This window comes from Coturnix japonica, chromosome 6 (genome assembly GCF_054131305.1).
Source record: "Coturnix japonica strain WE chromosome 6, WE-NBRP24, whole genome shotgun sequence".
NCBI lineage: Eukaryota > Metazoa > Chordata > Aves > Galliformes > Phasianidae > Coturnix > Coturnix japonica.
This window is the reverse complement of record NC_140668.1, coordinates 25,056,772-25,084,408: the sequence shown is the minus strand read 5'-3', so window position 1 is coordinate 25,084,408 and position 27,637 is coordinate 25,056,772. Positions and strand designations below refer to the sequence as shown.

The following is a 27,637-nucleotide window of genomic DNA, read 5'->3' as shown; positions in this document are numbered from 1 at the left end:
CCTGACTGACCCAGCATGAGACTCGCTGTAGCGTTATTCTGCAGTCACAGACTGTTAAGAAGTGTTTAAAAGAAGTTTAACATTATAGAACATTATAGAACATTATAGAAGTTTAATTTGAAGTTTAACAAAGAACCAAAACAATTCCCAAATATGTTCTTGAACACTCTCAGTGAGAAACATCAAAGCCTGAAAAAAACCCTCAGCTTTATTCTACAGTTTCTCTCTCATCCATCTTTAGAGGCATCTGGACAATTCTCTGCATGAGCTGCTATAAAGAAAAAAAGAATCCAATATAATTTGTCATTTTGCATTTCCACCATGTAACTAAAATTGGGTCAAAGTTGCAACAAAGTTGGGAAGATAATTTCTTTATTCCTGCCAGTAGACATTGTTAACAACGTTTAGCTGCTAGTGATGAGGAACACTGAAATGCAACAGTACAGGGACACTCATGAATTGTGATGCCTCTGGAAATGACTACTGCAGCTTCCAGAGCAGTGCACAAAGTTAACCAGATCATCTTGTTCTGAAACTCAATTCATTTCATTTCAGCCCACCTCACACATTTACTTGTTGTATCTTAACGGAATCAATTTAGCCCCCACCAGGCCATTTATTACCACTTGGCAACTCAAATCAACCTGCTTTAGGTGGAGATTCATTAATAGAAGTGTCCATGCCTGGGAGACCTGCCCTTTTCCGGGCAGCAGTTTCTATTTTCCGCACCAGGTCCACATCCCACCGATGGGTTACAAAGCTAACCACAGCTCCGGGCATCTTGCTTCCGACCCGGCCCACACGCCCCACGCGGTGTAGGTAATCCTGCAGGGTGTTTGGGAAGTCGTAGTTGACCACGAGCTGCACGCTGCTAGTGTCCAATCCCCGCGAGGCAAGGTCAGTGCACACGAGGACAGACACATCTCCCTTCTGAAAGGAGGCAAAGATGCCAGCTCTGGCAGCTGCCAACATCTGTCCCTGTAACCTCAGGTGCTTGATTTTGTGGTCATCCAGCATGTAGCCCAGCCAGTTGACGGTGCTGGCGCTGTTGCAGAAGATGAGAACAGCCCCACTGGATGCCGAGCGCTCCTTGAGGAGCTGCAGCAGTTCATGCAGCTTGTCCTGACCTTTAAGACAGACGAATTTCTGCTGGACGTGTGAAGGCAGGCGGTGCAAGCTCTGCGTGCTGAGGTTCACAAAGCAATCCACATCGACAAACCTCGCGAGCATCTGGCTCAGCCCCGCAGGGAAGGTGGCCCCCACCACCACCACCTGGGTCCTCTCCTCCCCGGGACCACCCGGTCCGGGGGCACCCGCGGCGAGCGGGGCGTGAGCCAGGACCTCCTCCAGCGGCGCTGCGAAGGACTCGTCCTCTATCAGCGTGTCCGCCTCGTCCAGCACCACCCAGAGCAGCCGCCCGAGGACCAAGAAGCGGCGGCGCAGCGCGGTCCTCAGCGCCCCCGGGGTTCCCAGCAACACGGCGGCTCCCGGCGGCGGTGCCCGCAGCTGCCGTCTCAATCCTCCCGCGGCGCCGCCGCCCGTCACCCCGCGCACCATCAGCCCCGCGGGGCGGCACAGCGCCTCGGCCACCGCTCCCACCTGCGCCACCAGCTCCCGCGACGGCAGCACCACCAGCCCAAGGGGCGACGCCTGCTGCGGCCACGACCCCACCAAGGGCAGCTCCGGTTCCGGAGCGGCGGGGCGGCTCAGCAGCCGGTCGATCAGCGGCAGCAGATAGGCCAGCGTCTTGCCGCTGCCCGTCTCGGCGGCGCACACGGCGCTACGGCCGCGGCGCAGGGCGGGGATGGCGATGCGCTGCACCGCCGTGGGGCGGCTCATAGAGAGGTCGTGCAGGGCGGTCAGCAGGGCCGGCCGCAGCCCCATGTCCGCGAAAAGCGGCCCCTGCCCCGACTGCGGCTGCGATACCAGCAGGGCGGGGGCCGCCTCCTGGACGGCCTCGAGTTGGAAGTAATCCCCGCGAGCCTTCCTGTGCTTCCAGCCCGCAGACACCAGCCGCGGACGCTCCCATCGCCCCACCGTCTGCCAGCGGGGCTGGTTCAGCTCCGGCCGCCGGCTCCGCAGCAGCAGTTTACCGGGCCGCACCTCCACGGTCCGTCTCTGCCCACGCTGGCGGCCCCGCTCGCCCCGCTGCAGCCGCATCCGCAGCGCCCACGGGATGCGCACCACGTTGTCGGGGGGCTCAGCGCCCACCGCCCGGGCTGCGGATACAGCGACGCTCCGCAGCACCATGGCCGACAACACGTGGGAGCGGCGGCGCGGCCTGATGGCGTCACCACACGGAGACACGCACAGCCGGCACCGAGAGAGGAAGGTGAGAGCGTGCGGATGGAGCTCGGGAGCCGGCATCGGTGCCAACACAGCCCCTGCCCCACAGCTGGTGCCCTGGGATCGTGTCATGCTGACAGCCTCAGTGCCCACGAAACGCTTTGGGTGTTTACTGGTAGGGAATAGTGTTTGCTAACACCTCACCCCCCCCCTCCTCCTCGCTTTCTCTGTTTTAGACAGCACCGCCACAGCAATGACAGTGAACACACCGCTGTGCTTCAGGGGGAAGAACATCCTGGCCCCCATGGTGCGTGTGGGGACGCTGCCGATGCGGCTGCTCGCACTGGACTACGGCGCCGACATCGTGTACTGTGAGGTACGGGTGGGATGATGGGGACGTGGGTACTGCCAGCAGAGTGAAGGAACGTGGGGGGATGGAGAACCTGGGGACTCAGAGAACTGAGTACAGGGACAGGCTTAGTTTACTCTTAGACTTAACTTTTTCATATCATTTCTATTAAAGAAATAGAGCGCCTGAGCAGGACACGTTGAGCTGTCATTATGAGAGGCCCATGCCATAGGAGTGCTTAATTATTTGAATTAATATAGGTAAAGAACTTACTAATATAGGTAAAGAACTCTCTATAAGTTTATTTACATTTTACTGCAGTAGTCTACTTCTGTTTCTAGCATGGTAGATAGGTGCCAGGGTTCCACCCTGGGTCCACCTTTTCTGGTCACATAGTGAGCATAGATGCCAACAATGTGCCTCTGCTCCCTAGGCCAGCCACAACCCTTCACCAAGTGCTCCATTATCAGTTCAAGCCATAACCTAACAGTTCCCCTACAGTCATCTTTCATAGTTTGAAAAGTCGAGCACAATGCTTCTCTTCATTGACTTTGTTCTACTTTTAATAGTTATTATTATTTAATAAAACAGATAACTGTCTACAACTGGATGGTTTGTGTCTCATTAAGATTCTTCCTCCTTTGTTCTCAGGAGCTGATTGACATAAAGATGATGCAGTGTAAGAGAGTTGTAAATGGTAAGTGCGGCATTTCTTATGTTAATATCTGTAAGGTTGGATGTTAGGGGGAAGTTCTTCACTAGGAGAGTGGTTAGGTCCTGGAACAGGCTGCCCAGGGAGGTTGTGGATGCCCCGTCCTTGGAGGTGTTCAAGACCAGGTTGGACAGGGCCCTGGGCAACCTGATCTAGTAAAGGTGTATGTTTGGTGGCCCTGCCAGGCAGGGGGGTTGGAACTACATGATCCTTGAGGTCCCTTCCAACCTGGGTCATTCTGTGATTCTGTAAGCATTCTTTTTTTTAATTCAAGAGAAAAGAATTACTTTGCTGAAGCAATCTTACAGTGATCACAGTGAGGTATAGGTATCTATAATCCCTCTAAGCAGTTTATAGAACTTTCAAGTAAACTTTTGAAGTGCCTTTCTTACACCTGTATGTTTCTGTACAGTTTCAGACTCTCATTTCTACTTCTTCAGGCACTTTAGTTGTTCAGCTGGTGCCCCTCACAGAAACCACAAATCTTTTTAGAGGACAGAGTTAATCATTAGTAACACGTTAATGTATTTTTGCTTTCTGGGATCCTAACACACAGTTCTTCCCTACCTTCTGCCGCACAGGAAGAAAATCCTCACCATTGACTTAAGCTGTTGCAGGGATTCAATGAGTTTTCTGTTAAACTTTTTCACAGTGCTTAGGTCATTGAGTATGAAGATGAAGAGAGTGGTGCTGGGCTCAGCTCACAGCCACAACCCCTCCTGCAACTGAAACCTTATGTTAGCTCACTGCAGTGGCCAAGAAACACATTCATTTGGATTTCAGTAGGGACAGCTTGTGATCAAGAGTCTGTATAAGTATTACCTGTTTGTAGCATTACAATGCATTTGCTTTTAAGTCCAGTGTAATAAGGAAGCAATGCATTTGAGATCTTACTGTCATTCTTTCCTTAACTTCAGGTCTGGGGCCTAGATTTGGCATAACATGATTTTCACAGGCAAGTTCTTAAAAAAACCTTCATAAGTTTTACAACAGCTGAGTGAGATGAGAAACAGCTTTTAGTAGTGTCCCTGTCAAGGAATAGAAGTCAACCATAAGTCCACATGCAATTGTTGCCTTTCTGAAAACTGTAGTATTACATTCATTCTGGCTATTGCACCCCCTACAAACAAGTTGGGAGGTGATTTGGGAGTACCCAGTAATGGAGTCTGCTATTTGCAAGGAATGTACTGCAAGGATTTAGGGAAGATCAGGTGTCACTGGTTGTACTGTTCATGGAAGTTTTGCTTGATAGCCTTTTGCTTATATGTAAATTGTATAGGCGTGACTTCCTTTATGATTACATTTGTATATTACTTGTCTGGTTTATGTTTCTCACTTCATACAGAAATACTTGAAACAGTAGACTTTGTTGCACCAAATGACAGAGTTGTTTTCAGAACTTGTGAGAGGGAGAGGCACCGTGTCATCTTTCAAATGGTAAGAAAACAAAAGCAGGGACTCTCCTAAACAAGGCAGTGCTAGTTAACAGTCTTAATCTAAGTCCAGAAGAACTCTGTATTACAGACCATCTATTCTATGATGCTTCAGATGAGGATAAAATTTTGCATAATTTGTTGCAGTATTTTTAAACCGTTGGTACACATGCAGTTAATGTGCTGCTGTGTAAGTTCAGAAAAAGGGATTAGGGTGAATTCTGTGCTCTCTGAAGAGATCTTGTTTTTGTAATCAATATCTTTATTGTATTTCTAAACATATCAGTAATGAATTACAGTGATCCTTGATCACATGCTTTAATCTTGCACTGTGAGCAGCCCCACTGGAAAGACTAAAATAAACGATAATGTTTATTCTGTCTAAGAGAGTGTTATTAGGATGTTCTTTAATGATGCCTAAATTTATGGAACAGGGAGGCTGCATTAGGCAATGAAAAAATACATTCTTCAGTGGTAATGATAACTCTGGAATAAGCTGTGTATAGAGGTTATGAATCCTTAAGGGTGGAAATCGTTGAGAACAGTGTGAATTGTGATAGGCTGAGAATATTTGATACTGTAGGTTAGGAAAGAGGATTGATCTCTCAATTTCTTTTTGTATTACTTTTTATCATTAACTGGGTGACATGCTTAAGCTAAATGGCTTTGCTATCTGTTGTGCTGTGGAAGGATCTCTTTTACACTGTATTAAATGTTTAGAGCAAATATAGTTTTACAGATGTGGAAGTGAACTTTTTAATTCACTTGATGCTATTTTGTAATTATATGCTCTTATCAACAGGGTTCAGCAGATGCTGAAAGAGCCTTGGCAGTAGCTAAGCTTGTGTAAGTCATCTACTCTCACCCCATTCCCACACTGGCTTTGTAGATTTGTTGTTGGTAGTGGTGGTGGCGGCGGCTTTTTGTTTGTTTGTTTTGGGAGAGATTTATTTTAGAGAAGAAATGTTCTGGAAGACAAATCAAAGTGATTGAAAGGATGAAGGTGGGTCTTGATAGAACCCTTGACTGGTTCAAGAAAAGGGTTTTTTTTCTTGGAGCTGAACAGTATAGGGTAGTACTGATTAAAGTCTTGGTGATCAACAGTGCAACAATGTAGACTGAAGTTGTTCTATTTAAAACAATTTGTACTCAAAATAGCAGTTACATTATTTCTACGCTGGGAGTGAATAGCACTTCTTTAGTGCGGTGTGTTTGTCCTTGATCTTTCCAATATGGAATTCTGTAAATAATACACAGTTGCTAATAATGCCAATATGCCTGCAAATGACTCCTATTTTTGTTGTTTGAAACCTCTAGTAAAATACTGTGCAGAAATATAAACTGCATCTCAAACATTTTGAAAGGTGTTTTTAAATCTCCATTGTAAGTAGATGGAACTTCCATAAGACTTTTCGTTGACACTGGTGAATTTGGTGATGGATGTGGTTTGTATCACTTAATTCTAGATAAACACATTAAGATGAGCATTTGCAGCTTCTGCACTGCTCATTGAAACACTTAGACTGGTTTTCAGGCTGCTGTTTAAGTACATATATAAATGAGAAGCTGAAAATTCTTAAGTTCAAACAAAAAGTGAACCTTAAATTTACATTGAAGTCTTATAACAATGAAATAGGCTTCCTGGCAAGGTATCTGTTTCCTAATTGTTGTTCTAGTATGCTGAAATACATTTTTCTCATTTCTCCTATTTCAGGGAAAGTGATGTAGCTGGTATTGATATCAACATGGGCTGTCCAAAAGAATATTCTACTAAGGCAAGTGGGTTTTGATTATTCTTAAATCTTTTTCTTGTTGATACCTTCTATAGAAAAGACTCCCAGTTCAGAAGACTCAGAGCTTCGTCACAGGGAATAAGCCTGGCTGTTATGTGTAAACTTTGTCTTCTGGTCTTTGTATTGCTGGCATTTTTAGTATTTGGAACTGTCAAGTGGAGCTATAATGCTTTGTCCTTTAAGGAGAGATGATAATATATTCACATAATTAATACTTTCTCTTCCTAATTCTATGTTAGCACTTCTTTCTGTCTGGAAGCTTTTTACTGTCCTTTTCTTAAGGCAAAAAGGCAAACAACGACTTGAAGTCTTCCCTACTTCCTTTTATCAGTCTGAGCTTTTATAGAACTTGGATATTTTCTACTGTTAAACCAAGTTGCACGTGGACCAAGTAAACCATTCTTTCCATCCTCAAAATAGAGCTCCGTGCTAGTTTATTGTATCTGGTGCACAGATAGACATAGCCAATTGAAATATCTGGCTGTAAAATACAGTGTTGTTAAAACAAGGAATAGTAATGGCCAAACCTGATGCTGCCAAATATGCCCATAGCCTGCATGATGCCGTGACATTGTACAGATCTCTTATTTCCCCTTTTATGCTTTTTAAGCCAAGAGAAAAAAATATATATATATTGTTTAAGTGAATTCTATTTTCCAGTAATGGAATATGTTTCTTAATTAAGCTACTTGAGTAGGGAAAGGGTTTATTCTAGGTCTTAAAGAGATAGAGACTACATGAAGTTTTAGAACAACCTTTGTTGTAATGCCTTTCCCATTGTATTGAACTGTCCAGTAGCTACACCAAAGGGCTGTAGTTGTCGTGTTGACAACATGCCATTACTGTTTTATTTAGCCTTCATTACTTTTTTCTGTATCGAAACTAATTACATGAAAGACAACTTTGTTCTTTCACAGAATGATAAGTAAGAACAAAACACCCATCCTTCATTAAGATGGAAGATTGAAAATTCATATGCTTGTGAATCGCTATTTGTCACCAGTAATATTGGATCAAAAGAAGTTCATACAATTTTTAACTTGTTATATCTGCCTATTGGTCCTTAGATCTATGCTTGCAGGTGAGACAGTGCTGAAAGAACAGCCAAGATATTGAATTGATAAAGTGTTCATAATGTGTTTAATATGGCCACTTAGAAAAGCAGGTCCACAAATACTAAGTTTGCAGCATGTAGGCAGGAATTAATGATAACAAAACTCTGCAAACATGATGTGTAATGCTCAAGCAATATATCCCAAATGCTCTGCTGTCATTTAATGAGTAGGAACTAGATGATTACAATGCTAGAAGTGGCTTTTTGAAATCTGTTTTCTCCTTGATGTAATGGGAGCAAGTTGGTGCCCTGAATTACTGCTTCATTATCCTGATGCTATTCCAGGAAATGCATTTCACCAAGCTGTTATCTAATGCTCCTGCATTTCAGATTTCTTCATCTTCTACTTTCTTTGTTTAATGAGCACCGCAGTATTTTTGCTGTGGTCTGCTATTAGATGAAATAATCGAGTTGAGTAGTATCTGTGTTTGTCATGTTCCTATTGTCACTGTTTCTGTGTATTTTCTCAGGGTGGTATGGGGGCAGCACTTCTATCTGATCCTGACAAAATAGAGTCTGTAAGTATTATCATTGTTTATCATTTGTTTTAAAAGCAGTATTGGGTCCTTTTATCTATCAGATAAAATGATATACTCAGTTAATGATTGGGTGTGTTCCTTAAGTATGTAAGGCTCTTTAGAGAGGCACAACAACCAAATGTTAAACTGTTCTAATTTAATTGCATCTTGAAGTAAGGGAAGTTTTGTTCATGTCACTTCTGTAATCATGTTTTTCTGTCTTCCCCCCCTCCAGATACTGACTACTCTTGTTAAAGGAATTTGTAAGCCAGTAACCTGCAAAATCCGCATTTTGCCCTCAGTAAGAACATGAATTGTTATACTTAAATGCTTTGCTTTAGGTTAATTCTGTGACTTAAAAATCAGTTCCAGTATCTGGAATTCGAATAAACTGACATTTTTTACTTGCTTTTGTGAGGTAGCATTTGGAATTATAATTGTTTGGAGTGCTCAACTTTTCTCCTGTATTTCCAAAACTCAAGAAGGTACAAAACATTAGATGTTTACACATGGTCTTATTCTATTGAATTCTGAATAGGGATATTTCTATAATCATGGATTTTAGTCTTGTTTATTGTAACCTACTTAGTTAATCTCAAAGGCTTTTCTGATTGGTAAGCACTGACTGGAAAATAAAAAGGAAGAGCATATGGTTATTGTTAAAGGTTGCTATGTATGGAACTGATGGAAAATAATAGATGTATGCAGCCACAGTGTGATAACCTTTGAATGCAGTGACAGTCTCCATGAGATTTAAATGAATGGCGAAGCCAGAGTGCTAGTGTTAGTCCTCCAACTTCCAGCATTCATCTTAACACTGAAGATTTCACTACTGAAATTGTATGTAGAGCTGTAACTGCTTGTGCTCTAGAAACTGCTCGTATTCAGTGCAACAAGGAGCTTTGTGTTTCTTGACTCCTGATTAAATGTACGTGCAATGGCAGCAATAGTTACAAATGATACCTGAATTGAAAAGGCTGCAGAAATTGTTTTTAGGAATTGATAGATTGAGCACTAAAATTACTAGCTTATGTGAGGAGATTCATAATCTTTCCCAGAAGCAAAACTTCTATCGCAACTGCAGAATGACTTTTTATAGGTGGATTCTTGGGTGAAGTCATTCATTTCAAGAGAATTGTGGCAGGGTGTTATTTTGATAGAATTCAGTTGCTGGGAATGGGAATCATGTGTCTCTTACTGAAATAAAAGGATTCTGGCTTCTGTTTTGTATCTTTGAACTAAGATTGTGTCATTCTCTCCTACCACTCAGGTTGAGGATACTGTGAATTTGGTAAAGAGAATAGAAAAAACTGGTATTGCTGCCATTGCAGTCCATGGAAGGTAAATCTGTTCCAGGCAAGAGTTTTACATCTTTGCTATGCTTTGCTGGCAAATGTCACACAGTAAGATATGATTAGAATATACTCTGCATACAGTATGTAATTCTCATTTCATCTGCTAGCTAAAGAAGTATTTTTAAGAATCAAGCTAGTCGTTTAGTGCTGATGAACTTTACTGCTATTTTTCTAGAAATTTAGGTTCAATAAAAACCAAATAAAACTGTCTTGAACACTGTGTCTGAAAATATGGAGTTACAGTAGCAATAACTTTAAGTGTATGTGATTTAAAATATATTTGCATTTGAAAAAAACAAAATGAGCAAGTATTTAAAATTAATTTTTGAGCTAGTTCTGCTGTGATTTAAATACATACAATTTCCTTAGGAATTTTTTGGTCTTTTTTCTTTGTTGGAAAGGAAGAAGGAGGAGAGGCCTCAGCACCCCGTCCACTGTGATGTGATCAAAGCCATATCTGAAGCAGTCTCCATTCCAGTAATAGCAAAGTAGGTTGGAGTAATCAGCTGGTTATTGCAATACACCTGTACCTAGCTTAAGATGTACTAGTGAAGAAGAAGGGAGGAGATTCTTCGTGTGGGGGCAAATACTTACATTACAGGATGGGAAATACTTACGAAGTATCATTTCCAAACAATGTCAGTGTGATTATTTTTTTTTATGTGCCCTATCCATTAAGGGTTGTATGGAAGCATGCAGTTTGTTTAAAATACAAACCATCTTCCATCTCTGCCTAAAAAAAAATATTCTTCAATAGAAAATGTGCAGATAATGAAAAAACCAAGATGTAATCAAGATGTAATTGATGTTTCTATGGTCTATTGTTAACATAACTCAGACCCTTTTTTCCTCTTAGTTCAGAGATAATATCCTGAACACAGTGGCAGCATTAATAATGTAATCTCACATTTGAAAATGCGAGTCTCTGTTAAATTTTATAGAAGAGCAGCTAAAACTTTCTGGATCATAACAGTGATGTTCATTTGTAGTGGAGGATCTCATGACTTCATCAAAGAATATACAGACATTGAGACCTTCCAGAAAGCAACAGCTGCCTCATCTGTAATGATAGCTCGTGCTGCAATGTGGAATCCATCTATCTTCAGAAAAGAAGGTCTTTTCCCCTTGAGAGAAGTCATGCAAGATTACATCAAATATGTATGTAATTTTGGAAGATTTTCCTTGTTAACACTGTTTATAATTTAGTCCAAATTTTAATATGGTGTCTTAGTTCCTCTTACTTTCAGAGTCTAGACTGGCGATATTTTAACATACAGCATATAATGTGAATCCTGCAAGTAAACCACTTCTGCTTCTGTTTTACTGTGTTCAGCAAATAATTTACAGAAATCATTCAGAAAACATATATATTTTTTTTTTTCCAATGATTCTTTTCTTACATGCTGTTCCTTTAGCCCCGGTTTCCTGGCAACATTTGTGAGGCTTACAGGGCTATCCAAAAACATCTAGGAATTTGGAAAGCCTATGATAACTAGGGCAATTCTCTTGATGTTATTAGTGCAATTAATGTTGAACAGGTAAGTGAAGGAATATTGACTACTTGCTGTTTCATTTTTTTGAAGTAAATTCCCTACCACAATTACTGTCAAGAATTTTTAGCAGCCTGGAAGCCAAGGCTAGATGAATAGTCTGTAATGTGTTATTGAGAAAAGTGTACGCTGTGTTTTGTTTTTCAAAAATGATTTTGAAATTCATCAAAGAGATGTGAAGATTATCTAATAAAAATTAATCTGGTGTGTTTTAATATACTTTGTCTTCCTCAGGCAGTGAGATATGATAACCACTATACCAACACAAAATACTGTTTGTGTCAGATGTTAAGAGAACAGTTGGAAACTGCTCAGGGTAAGAAGCTGCATGCAGCACAGTCCACACAGGAAATCTGGTAAGTGTGAGCTTCAGAAACAGAAATTGTATTCTGTATTGTTCTGTCTGTAGCACTGCCTGGCACTTCTGGCATTCAGAAGTTGGGGAAAAAAAAGTGTACTTGCTGAGGCATGCAGTATATTGACCATTTTCAAGTTTCCTCCATATTCAGGAGTTAAAAGGTTTAACCCTGAAGTTATCTATGTACCCTTCAGCTAATCTGTATTTTATGTGTAAAAGGAGCCAGACTACATTAATTGTAAAAGAGCAGTGGAACTTGTAAACATTACTTACATTTTGCAAGTTAGTTTCATTTCTGCAATGTTGAATGAATTTTACTGTATTAAGTTGCTCTTTTTTGTGTATAGTTCTCTAATTTGGTTAGAAGATCTGCAGTGTAGACCAAAAGTGGAAACAATCTTTTTTACAACTTCAAATAAATCATAACCAAATGGATGGTGGTGTTCTCTAATGAATTATTAGTAAGGTGAATTATGTAAAGGAAAGAAACTGCTAAGTATGATTCAAGCCTTTAAACAGACAATTAGCAGAGGTATAGTATATGCACATCAGCACTGGGCAATGGTCTAGGGTAAAATTATGGTGCTTATGTACTGTCTAGTGATTCTTTAGGGCCTTCTAAAATTGAATACAAGCAGGTTTCATATGTGTGATGCAATAAGAATTGCAAAATTGGCTTAAGCAATGCACATGCATAGGAGACATGCAGAGGAGAGAGCCTCTTAGAAATTGATTTTATCAGTTTTCATCAGCGAACTCAAAGCCTTCTAACCGTTGTTCCAAACTGGCTGATTAATATCCAGATAAAGGAATAACTTAAAGAGTTATGTAAGATGAGCTTATAGTCAGACAAAAATGTTAATGCTGCTGCCTTGTGGTGATGATGGTGTGTTGCAGCCATATGAGATTTTAACCTCAGTACTGAGTTCAAGACAAAGGCTGCTGCATTTCAGATGAAAGAATTTATGTAACAGCATGTTCACCTTCAACACTTTTCCATTTACTGCATTGGAAATAGTCTTGTGGGTAGAGTGCATTTTGTTGTTGAACAGCCTGGTATCATTGCATACTCTGATCACATTCAGCAAGTAAGTTTTCCAGTGCTACAGGCTTTGTTACCTGTAGAAAATTAGTAGTCTCAGTATTTCAGAGCAGATGCAGTGGAAGGGTCTGGAATTTAGTATGATTTGAGGCACTTGTAATTGATCCAAATCTTAATTTCCTCGTGTGTATTGGAGCTTTCAGAAAATACTCAAATTGAGCTAATAACTTGGATGAACGTTGCAAGATGTTTATTTCTGATTCTGCCTGGAGTTTCATATTGCAAATTAAATATACGGCAATAGAAATAGGAACTTTTTTCTTCTTGCATCTTAAGTATGTCTGATGAGAAGTGGAAGGAGAAACAACATAATGTCACTGTGTAGAACACAGCTATGCTTTTGTGTGATTCTCTGCACGTATATATTCTATTTCAAAACAATGGCTTTCTATACTTATTTTATCATAATTGCTTACAAAAAATCCACAATCTGATCTCTAATACAAAGAAGTTCCATTTCAATAGCGAAGCCTTTGAAATGTCTGAGTTCTATGAAGAGACAACAGCAATTTTTGAGGCTAAGAAAACATCTTTGGAAACTAAGAAGCAAGTTGAAGATGACCAGATGGAAGATCCGGATGTCATAAAAATGGCTGTTAGATTTGACAAGTAAGCATACGAACTAATTTTATTTTACTGGCTTGCATTTGTAAAACAAACTTAACAATATTGTATAGTTTTTAGAGAATAATGATTTGCATAGCAGAAAAGAGTGTTTTTTTATGAAGCAATTTGTGCACATAATTAAGTAATCAGTAGCATCGCTCTTCTTCCTGTGCTATTTAAATGTTATGATATTCACATGTTCTTCAGTTTCAGGCATCCGGAGACTCAGTAATTTATTAGAAGTGCTAAGCAATTAAAAATCAAGCATCTGTACCTAAACAAATATGAATATACAGAAGGTGTTGAGTATTTAGGCACGTTACTTGAACTATCTAATAAGGCAGTGGCGTTTTTCTCATAATTTGAGCTGTAAAAGTAAACCACAAAGAGTAACAGGTAAAAGTGACCTAATGAGCAGCACTTATTTTGTTGAGTTATTGACCTGATTTTAAAGTAGTTCTGCTTATTAAGTAAACTCTAAGCACGGTTATTGACCACAAATTTTTTTGTCTAGGCGAGAATATCCACCACAGATTACTCCAAAAATGTATCTTCTGGAATGGTGTAGGAAAGAAAAGCATCCTCAGCCTGTTTATGAGACTGTAAGTCAATCAAAAAACCTTTTCAAACCTATTTCTCTTGTAAAATTGCTATTCTGAGACTTGGTGCTCTGAGAAATTCAGTTTCCCAGTGCAGTATCGCTCTTCAGTAAGATGGTTCAGAAATTATTTTATATATATAAAAAATGGCAGCTTATTTTATTATGTAAAAATGAGAGGAAAAAAAACCAAAACACAGCAGTTTCTGTGGAGGTAAAAGAAGTAGCTGCAATTACAGGCCGTTGCACTGCAGTCCATGATTGAATTACTTTAACTAATAGGGCTTGGTTTCAGAATACTTTCTTCTGTTGCTGGACACTATTAAAAATGGAAACTAAACTGGACAGGAGCAACTGCCTATTTAGGTTGGGGTCATTACTTATTGTGGTTTTTTTTTCTTGTAATGCATAAGTATTTGTAGTTTGGACAAATAATCAATAAATAATTTTTAATCGTGATTATGCGAGGTTAAAGCTTTAGAATTAATTAAAGTAATTTTAAGGGCATTATTTTATGGGGAGTGAAGACAAGAATAATAAGGAACCTTGGCAGCCTTTGCTGTATAATGTGACTGTTTTTGACACGTCTGTCTTTTATTTCTTTTTTCCTCTCCAGGTTCAAAGACCACTAGATAGACTGTTCTGTTCAGTGGTAACAGTAGCTGACCAAAAATACAGATCAGCTCTGTGGTAAGTTATTCTTAATGCTTTTGTAGCTGTACTGTAGTTGTTTATGGAATGTTGCTTACAAGTTTATTCCTGTGACTTTAATAAAAATCAGCTAAGAGAGACCTCCTAAAGCTATGTCTGGGAGGGAGAACGGAGTAAAACCTTCTGAGTGTGTGAAATGTGACAAGAGACTAAATTCAAGTGAACTATTATACAATATCTTAATTCACCTAATATGTTAGTTCACTATTTTAGTCCAGTAACATTTGATGGGGGTAATGTCTTCAGCCACTACATCAGATTTCAATACCAAATCAGGATTAGGTGTCTGTGTGAATTAGAAGTTCAGTGGCTACTCAGAGCTCACAGTTGATCAACAGTTACATCCAGAGCTGCTCTAAAGTTACATGACAGTATTTTATGTTATCATCTATTAATACTGTGATTGGCTTTGGGCATCTGCACTTAAGTTGAACCTCATATAACTACAGAGTTAAACTTCAGTATTGGATGCTTTAAAGTGGATAAATGCAGACAACAATTACTGGTGTTTCTGGGATTACTGTTCAAAGACTTTAGGAAGCAAAGCTCAGCTGGTATGAAATTCTGAGAAGAAAACATTTTAAAATACTGAATTTCATAAACATTTAATCTGAAATCCTTCTTGGAATTGACAGAATCTTTATTGTTATGGAACAGTTTCTGCTTATGTCAGTGTCAGTGAACTTGTACACCTACCAGAGATGATATTTGGGCCTGAGTGTCTTCTCAGAAAGTGATAATTCAAAACTCAGATTTGTTTAATGATCATATTTACAAAAGTCAGCTTGTCTGAGGATTGCAGCTACTTGGGCCAAACATATACTGACCTTTGAAATGAAGAGTTTGAGATGTGACTGTTTCTATCAGCGGAGGCAAATCAACAATGACACCTAGCAAGACTCAAATAACTTCTGCAACTGCTGTTTTTTCTTCTGCCGTGAAATGACATGGCTACAGATGCTGTTTATGTCACGATGTTGCATCAGAAACAGGAAAGTAATTGTTTTGGCAGTGTAGAGACTTCAGTTTCTACTTTTACCTATACTTTGTCTGCTTGCTCTTCAGGGACAAGTCAAAGAAACTAGCAGAACAGGCTGCAGCTATTGTCTGCCTGAGAACACTGGGTGTCCCGGAGGGAAAGCTGTGTGAGGGGGAAAACCACCTGATTAACAAACGCAAGAGGGAAGACCTGGAGTGCAAGAGGGAAGACCAGGAGCGCTTGAACAACAGAGACCATGGAAAAGATCTTGCTGAGCCTTCCCATAAAAAAGCTAATTTTGCTGAAGAAAGTTCTGACTTGAATGTGCCTAAGATGCAACGGTAACATGGAGATCAGAGGTTTCATACAACTACACAGAAGCTAGAAATTAGCTCCTCTTTGTATACCTTGCTGTTCACATTTTGTCTGGATTCTGAGATGGATAAATTCCCCTGCTGTGAAAAATGCCAGTAAGACTTACTGTTCACCACTCACTATCCCCATGGTGCCTTTCAGACAGGAGCAATTAGCAATCTGATTTTAGAAAATATTGAGGATATTATCCCAAACAATAAATTCTTTTAATATCAGATATTCTGTAGGCTACTTTGTCATTGGTTTTATTGTTTCTTTTAAGAAATTTATGGTATGCTGGTAAGGGATGTCCGAATGCAGCAGTAAGCAGATGGATTCATTATTGAACTAATGTACAAAAATGTTAGTTGCTAAGCAAGCAGGGTTTTGTCAAATGAGTTTCATGTATGACTTGAGGCTTTATTTACATCCATCATACTGACAAAAAGGATTTTGCAGAGAGGAGAACTTGAAAACAATAACACTAAGCATGAAAATAACATTTCTTCTTGATTAACTTCTACATTTTACCCTCCAGAAATGTGACAACAGAATTAATCACACTTTCCTGGTCTTAGGTACTACACTAACTTTCCAATAGGGAATTGGAGCTGAGCCTGGTAGCTGTGAATAATTTGAACAAATTAACTTTGAGCTGTTTTGTACTTTTAAGCTCAGAAATTCTACTTAAATGTCTATGTGTACATTACTAGCAGTATGGGCATTGAAGTATGGCAGGCACATCCAACCTGCACCTGTGGATGCAGTATTAACCCTACGTGGGCTGAAACCAGGACAAGGAAAGGGAACACAGTCACGCCTTGTGTCATTGCTTTTGGCAGTGTGTGTATTTGTGAACAACTGTTTTCAAGGATGCAAAAATGAAATGAAAAATGAAATTTCATCAGAAGTCTGACCAACGTTGACAGAGGCAGAGGTCAGTGCTGTGGCAGTAGATGTTGAATCTTCATGCCAGTACCCGTTACATGTTGTTGCTGTGTGACAGATGGCAGCAGAGGGGCAGTCTGGCAGAATGGCATCTGATGTGGAAGTGTCTATGAAGCAAAGGCGTGTCACTGAATTCCTCCATGCAGAAAATATGGCACCCATTCGTCAGTGCTTGCTGAATGTTTATGCAGACCAACAAGTGGGTGTGAGTGCAGTGATGCAGCAGGTCGCTTCTGCTGATAAAAGGTTTTATGGGAATGGCATGCAGGGTCCTGTTCTCCCTGATGAAAATGCAGAGCTAATAGTGGTGACTGTGCTGAAAAATGATGTTTTGCAGCTGAGAATTTGCTCTATCAAACAGTGTTACTGTACTTATTGTATCTGTTGTAGTTTCCATGGAAATCAATGAGTGGCATCATTTTTTGGAGCAAAATAATGTGCAAACCAGACAGTTCCTCTTCGCCCACTGTGACCCAGGTAAGCGAAAGGGTTGAATACCCATGAAGTATGGCTGTGTGAGTTCTTGAAATGTGACTTGATTTGTCTCAGTTCTTAGCTGTTGGCGATGCTGGGGGTCTTAATCAAAATCAATTTATCATCATCTTCAAGTTATCAGTTCTGGTCTGAAGACAAAATTGCAGGGATATCATGCCATGATTTCTGGAGTACCATGTAAACTTGCAAAATACAATGTGCTTGGGTGTTCAGGATATTCATCAGAAGTCTTCCTATTTAAAATATACAATCTTTTTCTTAAATGGTGGTGCCAATATGAAGTCGTTCTTTTGTAGTGGAAGAACAGTATCTCACTAGAGATAGTATAGATATATGTTCATTTTTAAAATGTTCGCTCTTCAGATCATGGAGTAATTTCTAGTAAATCTATGCAGTCTTTACTAATTTTGTATTCTGTTCTAAATACAGTTCTGCATTCTTGAAGTTGATACAACTTTTGTATTAGAATTTTATTCCAAAGATGCAAAATAGCTTGCAGTATTAAGCAGAAATCAAAGTAGTAGCCATTTTCCTACTGAGTGTTGTCTGGTGGCTTGTGCTCATTGCTAGTTTGGTGCCATCATAGAATAATTGAGGAAAAAGCAATTTTTTACATCCTGCTAGCAGTGTGGCTTGCAAGATCTCATTGTCATAGAATCAAGTAATGTTTGATCTTGGAAAGGGTGTCAGATCGAACTCCCCCTGCTCAAAGCAGGGTCAACAGACTCACAGAGTCAACAGGAGCAGGTTTCTCAGGACTTTGTGTAGCTGGGTTTTGGTTACCTCCAGTGTAGGTGAGTCCACAACCTTTCTTGGCAACCTGTTCAATCATCGTTATAGTGGGAAAAAAAATCGTGTGTTTCTCTGATTTTTGTTTTCTAATAAGAACATATATTCAAATCATTATTTAGATTATTACATGCTCACCGATGCTTGCATTTATTCATCTTAATTTGTTACGATACAAATAATATATACATATACAAATAACATATACAAATAAACATATCACATTGATGAAGCTGTTGTTCTGGATGGCACAAGTAGGCCAAACGGTCAGAGCATGTGAAAATGAGAGTGAGAGTCACTCTGTTGGAATGAGCATTCAGTGCTAATTATAGAAGTGCTGTATATTCTGGCAAATGGCGAGAGGGCAGAACGTATGTTGGACACCCTTGACCAGCGTCAGAAGGGGAAGCTGCGGTTGTGTGTGTACCTGCATATGAACGTGTTCCTGCTTAATGTTTGTCTTCTGTTTCACGTCTTCATTCTTCTTAATTATTTTATGGCTAATGTGTGACTTCCTGCCCCACATCCATCATTCAATTCATCTCAGTCAGTTCCACAGTTAGGACAGTTTGTATTCACTGTGCATTTTCCCTTCAGAATACTAGTTTTAAAGTAATTTCTTCTGTTAGCACAGTGCTTTCCTTCTAGAACTTGTTCTGTTTACGTTAATTTTAAAAGACAAACTGCATTGCTGAGTTGTGTGTCGGACAGCTTCTGTGTTTCTTTTCTGCTGTACCTTTTATAAACAGAAGGTGGCAGATATTTCTTTTTTGTTCTGGAAAATATGCTGACTTCTGCAGTGTTTAATGATTCAGCCATTGTGCTTTGGCATTCTTGCATAGAATGGCAGTGAAGGCTGCAGTTGGGTTGAGGATATTTAACCTTATTTTTCAGATTATTTTTTTTTTTCCTATATTTAGTGGAAAAAAACCACTTAATCATAAGGAATTCAGTCAGGTGGCCTTTCTTTCCCATCACAGGGCAAGTAAACAGGAAAGCAGTTGGGTTTGAGTCTTGCTCCTGATGTTTCAGAAACTCTTTATGATACCTGCTGATGAGTGGTCCATGTGTATAGGGAGTGCTGCATTTGCCCTCCCTGAAGCCTGTGTGTACACCGCTTATTAGAAGCGTGAGTGGGAACACAAAGATACTTTTACTAGCCTTTTAACATGGATGTGCTTGCTGGGCTACCTCTGGGGCCTTGCTGGTTGGAATGCTTTTTGGAATGTCCCAGGCTCTGAGCCCAACCCCGCCCTGGAATGTGAGGTTAAATGTTGGCGGTACAAATACAGAGTTTGAATATTGAAATCCTAGAGTTCTCCAGCGCTGCAATTTCAGAAAGCTGGCAAGTGAACCACATGTCAGCTCAGCTGCTCTCTGATTCAAAGAGTAAGCATGCCTTGGGTTGCTGGGGGAAGAGGGGGGAGGTAGGATGTTTTTTGTTTTGGTTTGGTTTTTACTTACCCGTTATGACCTGCAGAAGGGCATGCTTTGCAGACGTTAACTGGCAAGATTGCAGGAGGTCCCAAACAGGTGTGAAGTTGAAAGAAGCCTTCATTCACAAAAGTGTTTTATCAACACTTCTTTAAACATGTGTACTCAGAGCTGTTGCCTTATTAAGAAGTCTGCCTGTATTTGAAAGTATGTTTCTGAGATGGCCCACAAGGCTTGATTCCATCTGTACAACAGTGCACGAGGTCAGCGTTTCAGACTTTTTATTCTGAGACTGTGATGACGAAGCTGATGAAAAACATTAAAAGCAGCATGCGAGCCCTTTGGTGAGGAGGGAGTGCCTTGTGTATTGTTAAACAGCAGTTGCCTAGGTCAATTAAGGAGAAGAAGTGATGAGCTCCAGGGGGAGCCTAGTCTAGTCATCCTTACTCAAAGGAGTATTAACTTCTGTTTTTACGAGAGGAGGCTTAAAAAATATACACATTTGTGGTGTTCACTTGGCTTCCAATTGAAATTCTGCTGCGGGAGTTAATGTGAATCTGCCCATTAAATATCCATTAGGTAAATAAATAAATGTTTTTCCCTTGCTCTGGCATGGTGGGAGAGTCTCTGCTTTCCTTTTTTAGAAAGTTGTTGTCTGACAGATATCCTCTTGCAGGAGGATACAAAGCACTGGAGTGCAAGTCTGACATTTTACTCATATTGACTTAATTTTCCTTGATGGTCTCCATGTATTTGTTGGTACTTTGGTTTGAAAGTTTGTTTGATCTGTACAGTGGGCTTCCTGCTCAAGTGTTTGGTCAGTGATTGTGACTGAAATAGTTTTATTTTATCCATGGTTGTAAAAATAGATTTTTGATCAGCGTTCTGTGGGGTTGAGCTCCCAACTGAATCTGAGTGCAGATCTTCTATCCTGTTAAACTGTTTTGAAGTTATTTAAACATTTTGCCATTCCTATGAAGTTTTTTTTTGTTGGTGGTGGTTTGTAAAGTTGCTTCCCTCTGTGATGGTCGGATGCTGCATGTGCCACACATGTCTGTGTACTTGCCACTGCTGTGTGCAGGTGTTAGTGAGAACTGTTAGCATATCGTCATCGGGCTGTAAGTGAAACTTCTGATAAAATGCTTTCCCTCAGTGACGTTGGAGAGAAGCCAGTCACAAAGATATTAAACTGAAAGTTAATACCTCTTCATCTTTTTCAGTGTTGGAAAATATTCTCTTTTAGAGTTAGGAAACAAAAGGATGCTGATCAAGGTTCATTAAGAAGTTTCTCAGTGTCTCACGTTACTTGATTCAATGTGTGCTTATCTACTTAAGAAATTAACTGCTACAGTTGTCAAGTTTCTCATGTAGCAAAGATTGGAATACCTCTTAGTACTTTATTGTCTCAAGTAGCTCTCTGAATAATTATAAAATCTAAAGCAAATATTTTGGCATTTATGTATCTGCTCTAGTTGCATACTCATATAAGTCCCATGCAGCATACAAAAGTTGAAATCATAATTGTTTTCTTCTCACTGTGCTGAAATAAAGCAAATCCTGGACCCTAGACAGAACACAAGTAAACATGTCTGGGTAGATGTACCCATACGAACCACAAAACCCATGAGATCTTAAGGGTGTTAAAAACAATGTGGGACAGTTTCACTTCAGCAGTAGCATACATATACATATATTCTCTCCTCTGTATGGCACAAAATGCCTTTTGGTAATTTTTCAGAGGTTAATTGAACATTAAGCATTATGGTCATTAGGTGGGAGGGAATGGCAGATCAAGTCTTTCATACTGCCATAACAATGGTAAGATTTCAGTAAATTCAGGTTTAAGCAAGTAAATCACTGCTAGACTGTGATGCCTACCTGTCATATCAGTGAGTTGTTTAGTATCTTATTGCCCTGTGACATTATCTTATTACAGCTAACACCAGCCTGCATATTTTGCGCTGCCTGAGCATGGAAAACAGTTGCACTGCTTACAGTGTTTATAGTGCTTAGGCTATATAAATGCTGAGTTGTGAATACTGAATTAGCAGAGATTTAATGGACTATCTTCTCTCTTGTTAAGTTTTATGAGTAAGCCAAATGTTACAATATAGACTGTAAAGTTTGTTGTGGTTTGTTCACCAGTATAGGTGATATATGGAAGCTGCAGCACGATCTGCGTTCACATCCTACAATGGCAGTTGTGCTACCAGAAGTGAGGAGATGAGTAGAGCAAGTAAAAGGAGAATGAGTCATAGGCATTTCACTGCACAGTACGCACAGTTCAGTGCATTTACCTGTAGAGTCTGTCTTCAGAACCATTTTCTTCATGTTCATATTCATTGGAATGGAACCATAGTGCAAAGATTCTCCATCCTTTGTTAGAAACAAAGATTCACATTTCAGATTATGCCTGATGTTACTGTTCTATGGAAGCAAATGCAGCTCCAAGTATGATGGAGGACAGCTTGCATCTTGTTGCTTCTTGTGGAGAGCCACTCTAAAGACAAATGGATTTGCTTCACCCTCACTTGGTGTGGTTTTTTCATACATTTTAATTTAAAAAAAGAAAAGAAAAAAAAAAAAAAAAAGATGAAAAGGAGATTTTCCAGAAAGGGCTGATGTATTTCCATGAAAGGAAGAGCTAACCTCATCCTGTTAGAAAACATCTTGCATTTTCACCTATCGCTGCTAGATTGCCATGGTGCTTACCATTTCTCTCTCAGCCCAGCCTGTGAACTCACCAGATCACCTGGTCGGAGAAAACATTTCGCCCACACAGTTCACACTGTTCTCACTTCCCCTGTGTTTTAGAACACTACACGCAAGCTGTCGTAGTGATACCCTACATGGCCCAGCAGAACAGATGTTTCTGTGTGAGTGCATGTACAAGAAGGGAACTCTCTCCTATACAAATTTCACTTTTTGGGGTGGAGTCAAATCTAGTCCTCAATCCATGAAATTTCTACAGAGGTAACATAGTATCTGTCCTGTTTTAGGCTGTTCCAATCCTTTAATTGTATCCTTGCAGAATAGGTACCTGGGGACAGTGGAAAATGTTTCTGTTCTGAAGCCAGAACTTGCACCTAGGTCTGTAATTTATCACTCCTGGTTGAAATGTTCTTTAACGCATGTATGGCCTAGTCTTTTCCTCCTCTCTGCAATAGTTTTCCCCAGTGTGAGTGCATGACAGAGAGTACCCATGAACAAATAGGAGGGATATCCTTACCTTAGTATGAGGTGGTACTCTGCTTTTGAGCAGCCCTACTTAGAAGGACTTGAGGATCCTGGTAAATGAAAAACTTAACACGATCCAGCAGTGTGCACTGTTAGCCCAGGCCAACAATGTTCTGGGCTGCATCTGAAGAGGGGTGGCTGGCAAGGAGAAGGAGGTTGTCTCCTTCTGCTCTGCCCTTGTGAAGCCCCATCTGGAGCACCACATCCAGGTCTGGGACCCCAGCTCAGGAAAGCAGCTCACTATATTCCATCCTCCATTAGTAAGTTTGGTTGTCTTTTCTACAACTGTGACTTAAAATGATTCTGGCTACATACAGCCCAGCCTTTAGACAAAAGTCTTTTGTACATTTTTAAGATTCTTTGGGATACTGATAAAAGCTGCTCTTGGGTTATTGAGTTATTCTTCACTCCAGTTAGTGTGGGACTGGGAAAGGGTGTCCTGGAAGGGTAATTCAGAATAGTTTCTGGTCTCGGTTGTTTTCTTAGTTTCACTGAGGTGAAGTTAGCTTTTGTAAATACCATTCTTTTTTCCACTTCAGTATTTAGAGAAGGCATGTCAAGCTCAGCAATGCTTTTATCTGAACATAAATAGTTACCATGTTAATCCCCAAATTTCCATTGCAAGCCTTTCTTACATCCCTGGGTGAATGAAAATGAATATTGCGCTCAAGTTACCAGTGCAGTACTGTGCAGGTGTTGACTTCTGTTCAAGAAGGCGTGTAGCTGGGATGATGAGCCAATTAATCTGTTGGCTTCCTATCTTTGCTTCAGTAAGATTGCTTCAGTAGTATGTATCAGGAAACAGTACAAATATCTCTTCGGTTTTTGTCTTGTACCACCTATTAAATTCAATTAATGTTGGTACCAGTTGTCACAATGCTATTCCTCTAACAACTCCATTTATACATATGCAGACAGTAAAGAGGTTTTAACTGCAGTGGAGTAAGATGCTGGTTACAGTCCAGTTCTTAGCATGAAACATCCTGTTGACAACCTTAGCACAAAGATCAGTAGCAGAGAACGAAAAAAGCAATTAAAATAATAATAGTCCTTTTAGGTACAACATCTCCTGTTCAGCACTCAGAATTAAGTGATACAGGGTCCTGTGGAGTTTGTGTGTAGCTGATCTCCTAAAAGAATGCAATAATTTTCATACTTTGACAATTCTTTGCCATTTAGCACAGACAACAGAGAGATGAGAAGGTACAGACCAACTGGATGTGCAGTTATTTGGTAAGGTTCTGTATGAATCTTGGAATGGAACTGAGAAATACCTTGTATATTTCTGCCTGGTACACTTCTCATCTATTTATCACTCAGTATTTTGTAGTCAAGTTCTTAACTTTTGCACAGCTGGTAAAAGCTATCAGATTTATTCTGTTAATTTGTGTAGATTCTCCATTAAACAACAATATATAATATCAAGCTCTGTTAGCAAATTATATGTGTATTATAAACACATCCACAGTACATAATGAACTGCTGTAGTTTTACACAAAGTGAGCACCGGGAGGATCTTCCTTGAGAAGTGAGGAAGTTGCATGATCTGTCATTAGCTTCCTCCTAACGAGAAACAACTATCTTCAACCACATCTTTTAACTCCCACACCATTGTGGATATTGAGATACTAAGCTTGGTTTATTTTAAAGGTCATCATGCGAGATCTAACACACAGTTTCCAAACTATAAACAAAACATAGCTCCACAGGAGGAAAATGCAGATTATCAAAAGTGAGTGAAACTTAATACCAGCATCTAAAAATAGCTTCTCTTTATGGCTTAAAAACCTTAGCAATTATGCACAGGGTTTGTTTTTGTTGTTGTTGTGAGATAAAGTTAGGTCTGTGTGAAATGCAGTTTTATTTTTAATATAATGGCAACATCCAAAATAGGCCAAATGCTAAGAGAGTACGGAGCATTCACTGTGAAGAATTTACTGTCTAAGAGAATGAACATGAAAGGCAGAGCAGGCAGGATATACTATAAACAGAGGGTAGAAAACAGGGAGGAGTAGAAAGGTGCCTGACCCATTTTTCAAAAGGGTAGAGGAGAAGATAGAATGCATCTGTTTGTGTTTTTTGCTTTCCCTGTGAAAACAGAGGTTGGATGTGGAAATAGGCAAGGAAGCTGTGGTACTCAAGAATGGATTCATATCATGTTGGAAGGAAGAAAATATGTGTGTATAAAGCTGCTTAAAGAATGTATTGTTGGATAAAGCATTTAGAAGAAAGTTGAAATCGTCGGGGATCTGGAAATGGGGTTACATGAAACAGTATCAGTGTAATGGAGTAATGATTTAGTGTTGCCCTGAATGCTTGTACTGGTGGTTTAAACATAGTTCTGAGATGTTGGTAATATCCTGAATTCAGTTCTACCCACTGCAGTAATAGTGACATCGTTTCTTTTATATGACTCCTCACAGTAGGTTATTTCAAATGGAGATCAGCTTTGATTCAGGTTTCTGCTAGCTGTAAAGCTTTAGATTGAGTTATTTAGGAAGTCTGAAAGGCTGTGTAAATTAGTTGGATTAAAGTAGGATATTTTGGGGCTGGACTCAGTGATCTCTGGAGGTCCCTTCCAACCCCTACAATTCTGTGATTTTTGGATCTAAGTTCTCACAAATTTAAGAGCTACTGAGGCTTGGAATTTTGCCTTAAGCATTTTTTTTTCTGTTAGAAGTTTTAAAATTCTATGCTTAAAAGAAAGGAACTGGTTTCCAGTGCTTCATGGAGACTGCAGAAGACTGCTTATGAAACATTTTATACTTTACTGTGATGGGACATGAACTGAGGGATGCCAAAAAGGAGTATTGAATGACCATCAGTTAGGGAAGTTGCCTTCTGTCCTTCAATCTTGTGTACTAGAATGACAGTGTTTGAACTACGCTGCCTGTATGTTCCTATGAGTAATTATTCCAGGAAAAAAATAACAACACACACTTCTCAAAGAAGCTTAAAGCTACTAAATAAGCAACTGTAGCATTTAATTCAAATACACAAACACTTTTTTAGAAAGAGAAAAATGTGGAGGCAAGGGGCTGTGAAAGCTGACTTGACATCTATTCTGAGCTCTCTCATTGTGCTATGCAGACTCACCAACAGTTTCACCCCTCTACTGTTCCATTCCTCTGATGCCATAGACACACAGAATGCTTTCAAGGATCCCATACTAGGTTATGGTTCAAGGCAAATTATCTTATCCTTGCCTTTGGTTTCTTAGTGCAACTTCTCATGCTCTTCACCACTTCCACTGCACCAGTACAGATGCTTGCTATGGTTGCTTTTAATTTTCAGGTGAGTCAGTCCCGTGGTCTGATTCACTCTGGGACCACACAAGTAACTGTAGTGGCACAACAGCAAGGATGGCACTTAGGCATGAAAGGGTGTGCAGTAGCAGAGAGTCCCTTATGGGGGAAATGAGGGACTGCTGGAGTCAATAGGCATCATCTAGGAAAGATCAGGACAGCCACAGCCTCATTATTCTAGGCCCAGAGAAGCGTCTCTCATTGGCCTAGCATTTGTACATCTTAGCTATGTGCAGGGTTGTGATTATTCAAACCAATTATAATTCTTGCATCAAATTATTGCTACAGATACTGAGAATCGTGGCAATAAAAGCCCTTCCAAACAAGAACACTGTCCATTGGGAAACAGTTTGCTCTGCAAATTCCTGAGAACAGCTATGATGAATGTTATTTCCATGTCATTGAAGTTCCATTGTTAAAAGTGATTGGCTACTGTCAGATCAGCTAGGCCAAAACAGGCTTCAGAGCCAGACTAACTTCTCATGTTCTTTCTTCAGTTTTGTAGGACATTGTGCACCACTGCTATGAAATATGTGCTGCAGGGATTTTGCCAGCAACAGCTAATACAGCTGCCTTGTAGGCCAGGCTGGCCATGCCTGCATGAGCTATAGCTCTGAAAATGCCAGCAGCGTGCATATGTTGTAGTAGTGGGAGAAACGGATGGGTCAGTATCTTCATTACCTAATAGCAAAATAGCTGTAATTCCGAGAGAGGATACATCTGCTTTGATGCACGCACATGGCAGAGGTCTGAATTCAATGGAAATCTCCATTTCTGAGGATAGATTGTGATTTTGGGGAAGGCTGTATCATTTAAAGCCCAGACATGTTATTGCTTCTTGTCAGCCCACAATAGGAATCACGGCAGCTGAAAAACTATCTAGTCAAATATGGTATCTAAAATCAAATTATTTGTTGGGTTCTTTTTCTTCCCCCATCATCTCCTGAGAAGGAAGAATATTTTCAAATTGTTATTGAATGAGCAGCACATTGTATAAATTAGTTTAGGGAATAAGTGCTTTGGAAAAGGTTTGCATCAGTGCTTCTACAGACTGAAGTTTCAGGTACAGCACAGTCAGTTTTACTGTTGTCTTGCAGGGTTGGTTCTAGATAGGTAACCCTGGGCACCTCTTTCTGCTTCCACAGTCACCCTCTTAGTTTTGCAAGTGCATCTGTGCACAGCTGTTTGACTGCTTGGACTGGGGGAGGGGGGAGCTGCTGTGGGCTAAAAGCAAACCAGCAATATAGAATGTTCTTGTTGGGTGGATTTTTGTGATAACAGAGGGCCACTGCCGTCAGAAGTGCTCATACTCTTCGTCCACTGTGACTTTGAGCCAGGCTCTGTAGTTCCAGGGCTATCCAGGGCCCCACAGTTCACATTACCAGATACTTTGGACAGTGTCTCACTCCCCAATGAAAAGATGAAAATAGATACTTTTTCAACACAGAAGTGGCAGCTGTAAGTATTTAAAGGGTAGATATTGGCAACTATAAATGAGCTGTAATGGGAGCTAAGTGGATACTTGCAGGGCTAGCAGACAAATAGCATTCTTGCATAAAGTGAGTTTTCTTTCCTGGTAGTAAGGCAGTCAGAGCTGATTCTTGACTGATT

At 40.2% G+C, this 27,637-nt stretch overlaps 2 protein-coding genes across 3 annotated transcripts; one reads left to right on the top strand and one right to left on the bottom strand.

The window, feature by feature from the left end:
- Positions 1 to 95: 95 nt before the first annotated feature.
- On the bottom strand, positions 96 to 2,301 carry DDX28 (DEAD-box helicase 28). Its single transcript, XM_015873875.3, has one exon. The coding sequence runs from the start codon at positions 2,248 to 2,250 to the stop codon at positions 640 to 642; it is 1,611 nt and encodes a 536-aa protein (XP_015729361.2). The 5' UTR covers positions 2,251 to 2,301; the 3' UTR covers positions 96 to 639.
- Positions 2,300 to 16,056, top strand: DUS2 (dihydrouridine synthase 2). 2 transcript variants are annotated; one of them, XM_015873876.2, is made up of 16 exons: positions 2,300 to 2,332; positions 2,523 to 2,662; positions 3,287 to 3,332; positions 4,693 to 4,784; positions 5,583 to 5,626; positions 6,495 to 6,555; positions 8,158 to 8,205; positions 8,441 to 8,506; positions 9,476 to 9,546; positions 9,962 to 10,048; positions 10,550 to 10,718; positions 11,345 to 11,466; positions 13,036 to 13,179; positions 13,691 to 13,778; positions 14,391 to 14,464; positions 15,551 to 16,056. In XM_015873876.2, the coding sequence occupies exons 2-16, from the start codon at positions 2,540 to 2,542 to the stop codon at positions 15,807 to 15,809; spliced, it is 1,494 nt and encodes a 497-aa protein (XP_015729362.2). In that variant the 5' UTR covers positions 2,300 to 2,332; positions 2,523 to 2,539; the 3' UTR covers positions 15,810 to 16,056. The 2 variants fall into 2 exon arrangements, with proteins under 2 accessions (XP_015729362.2, XP_085407893.1); XM_085551767.1 differs by lacking the exon at positions 8,441 to 8,506.
- The last annotated feature ends 11,581 nt before the right edge of the window (positions 16,057 to 27,637 follow it).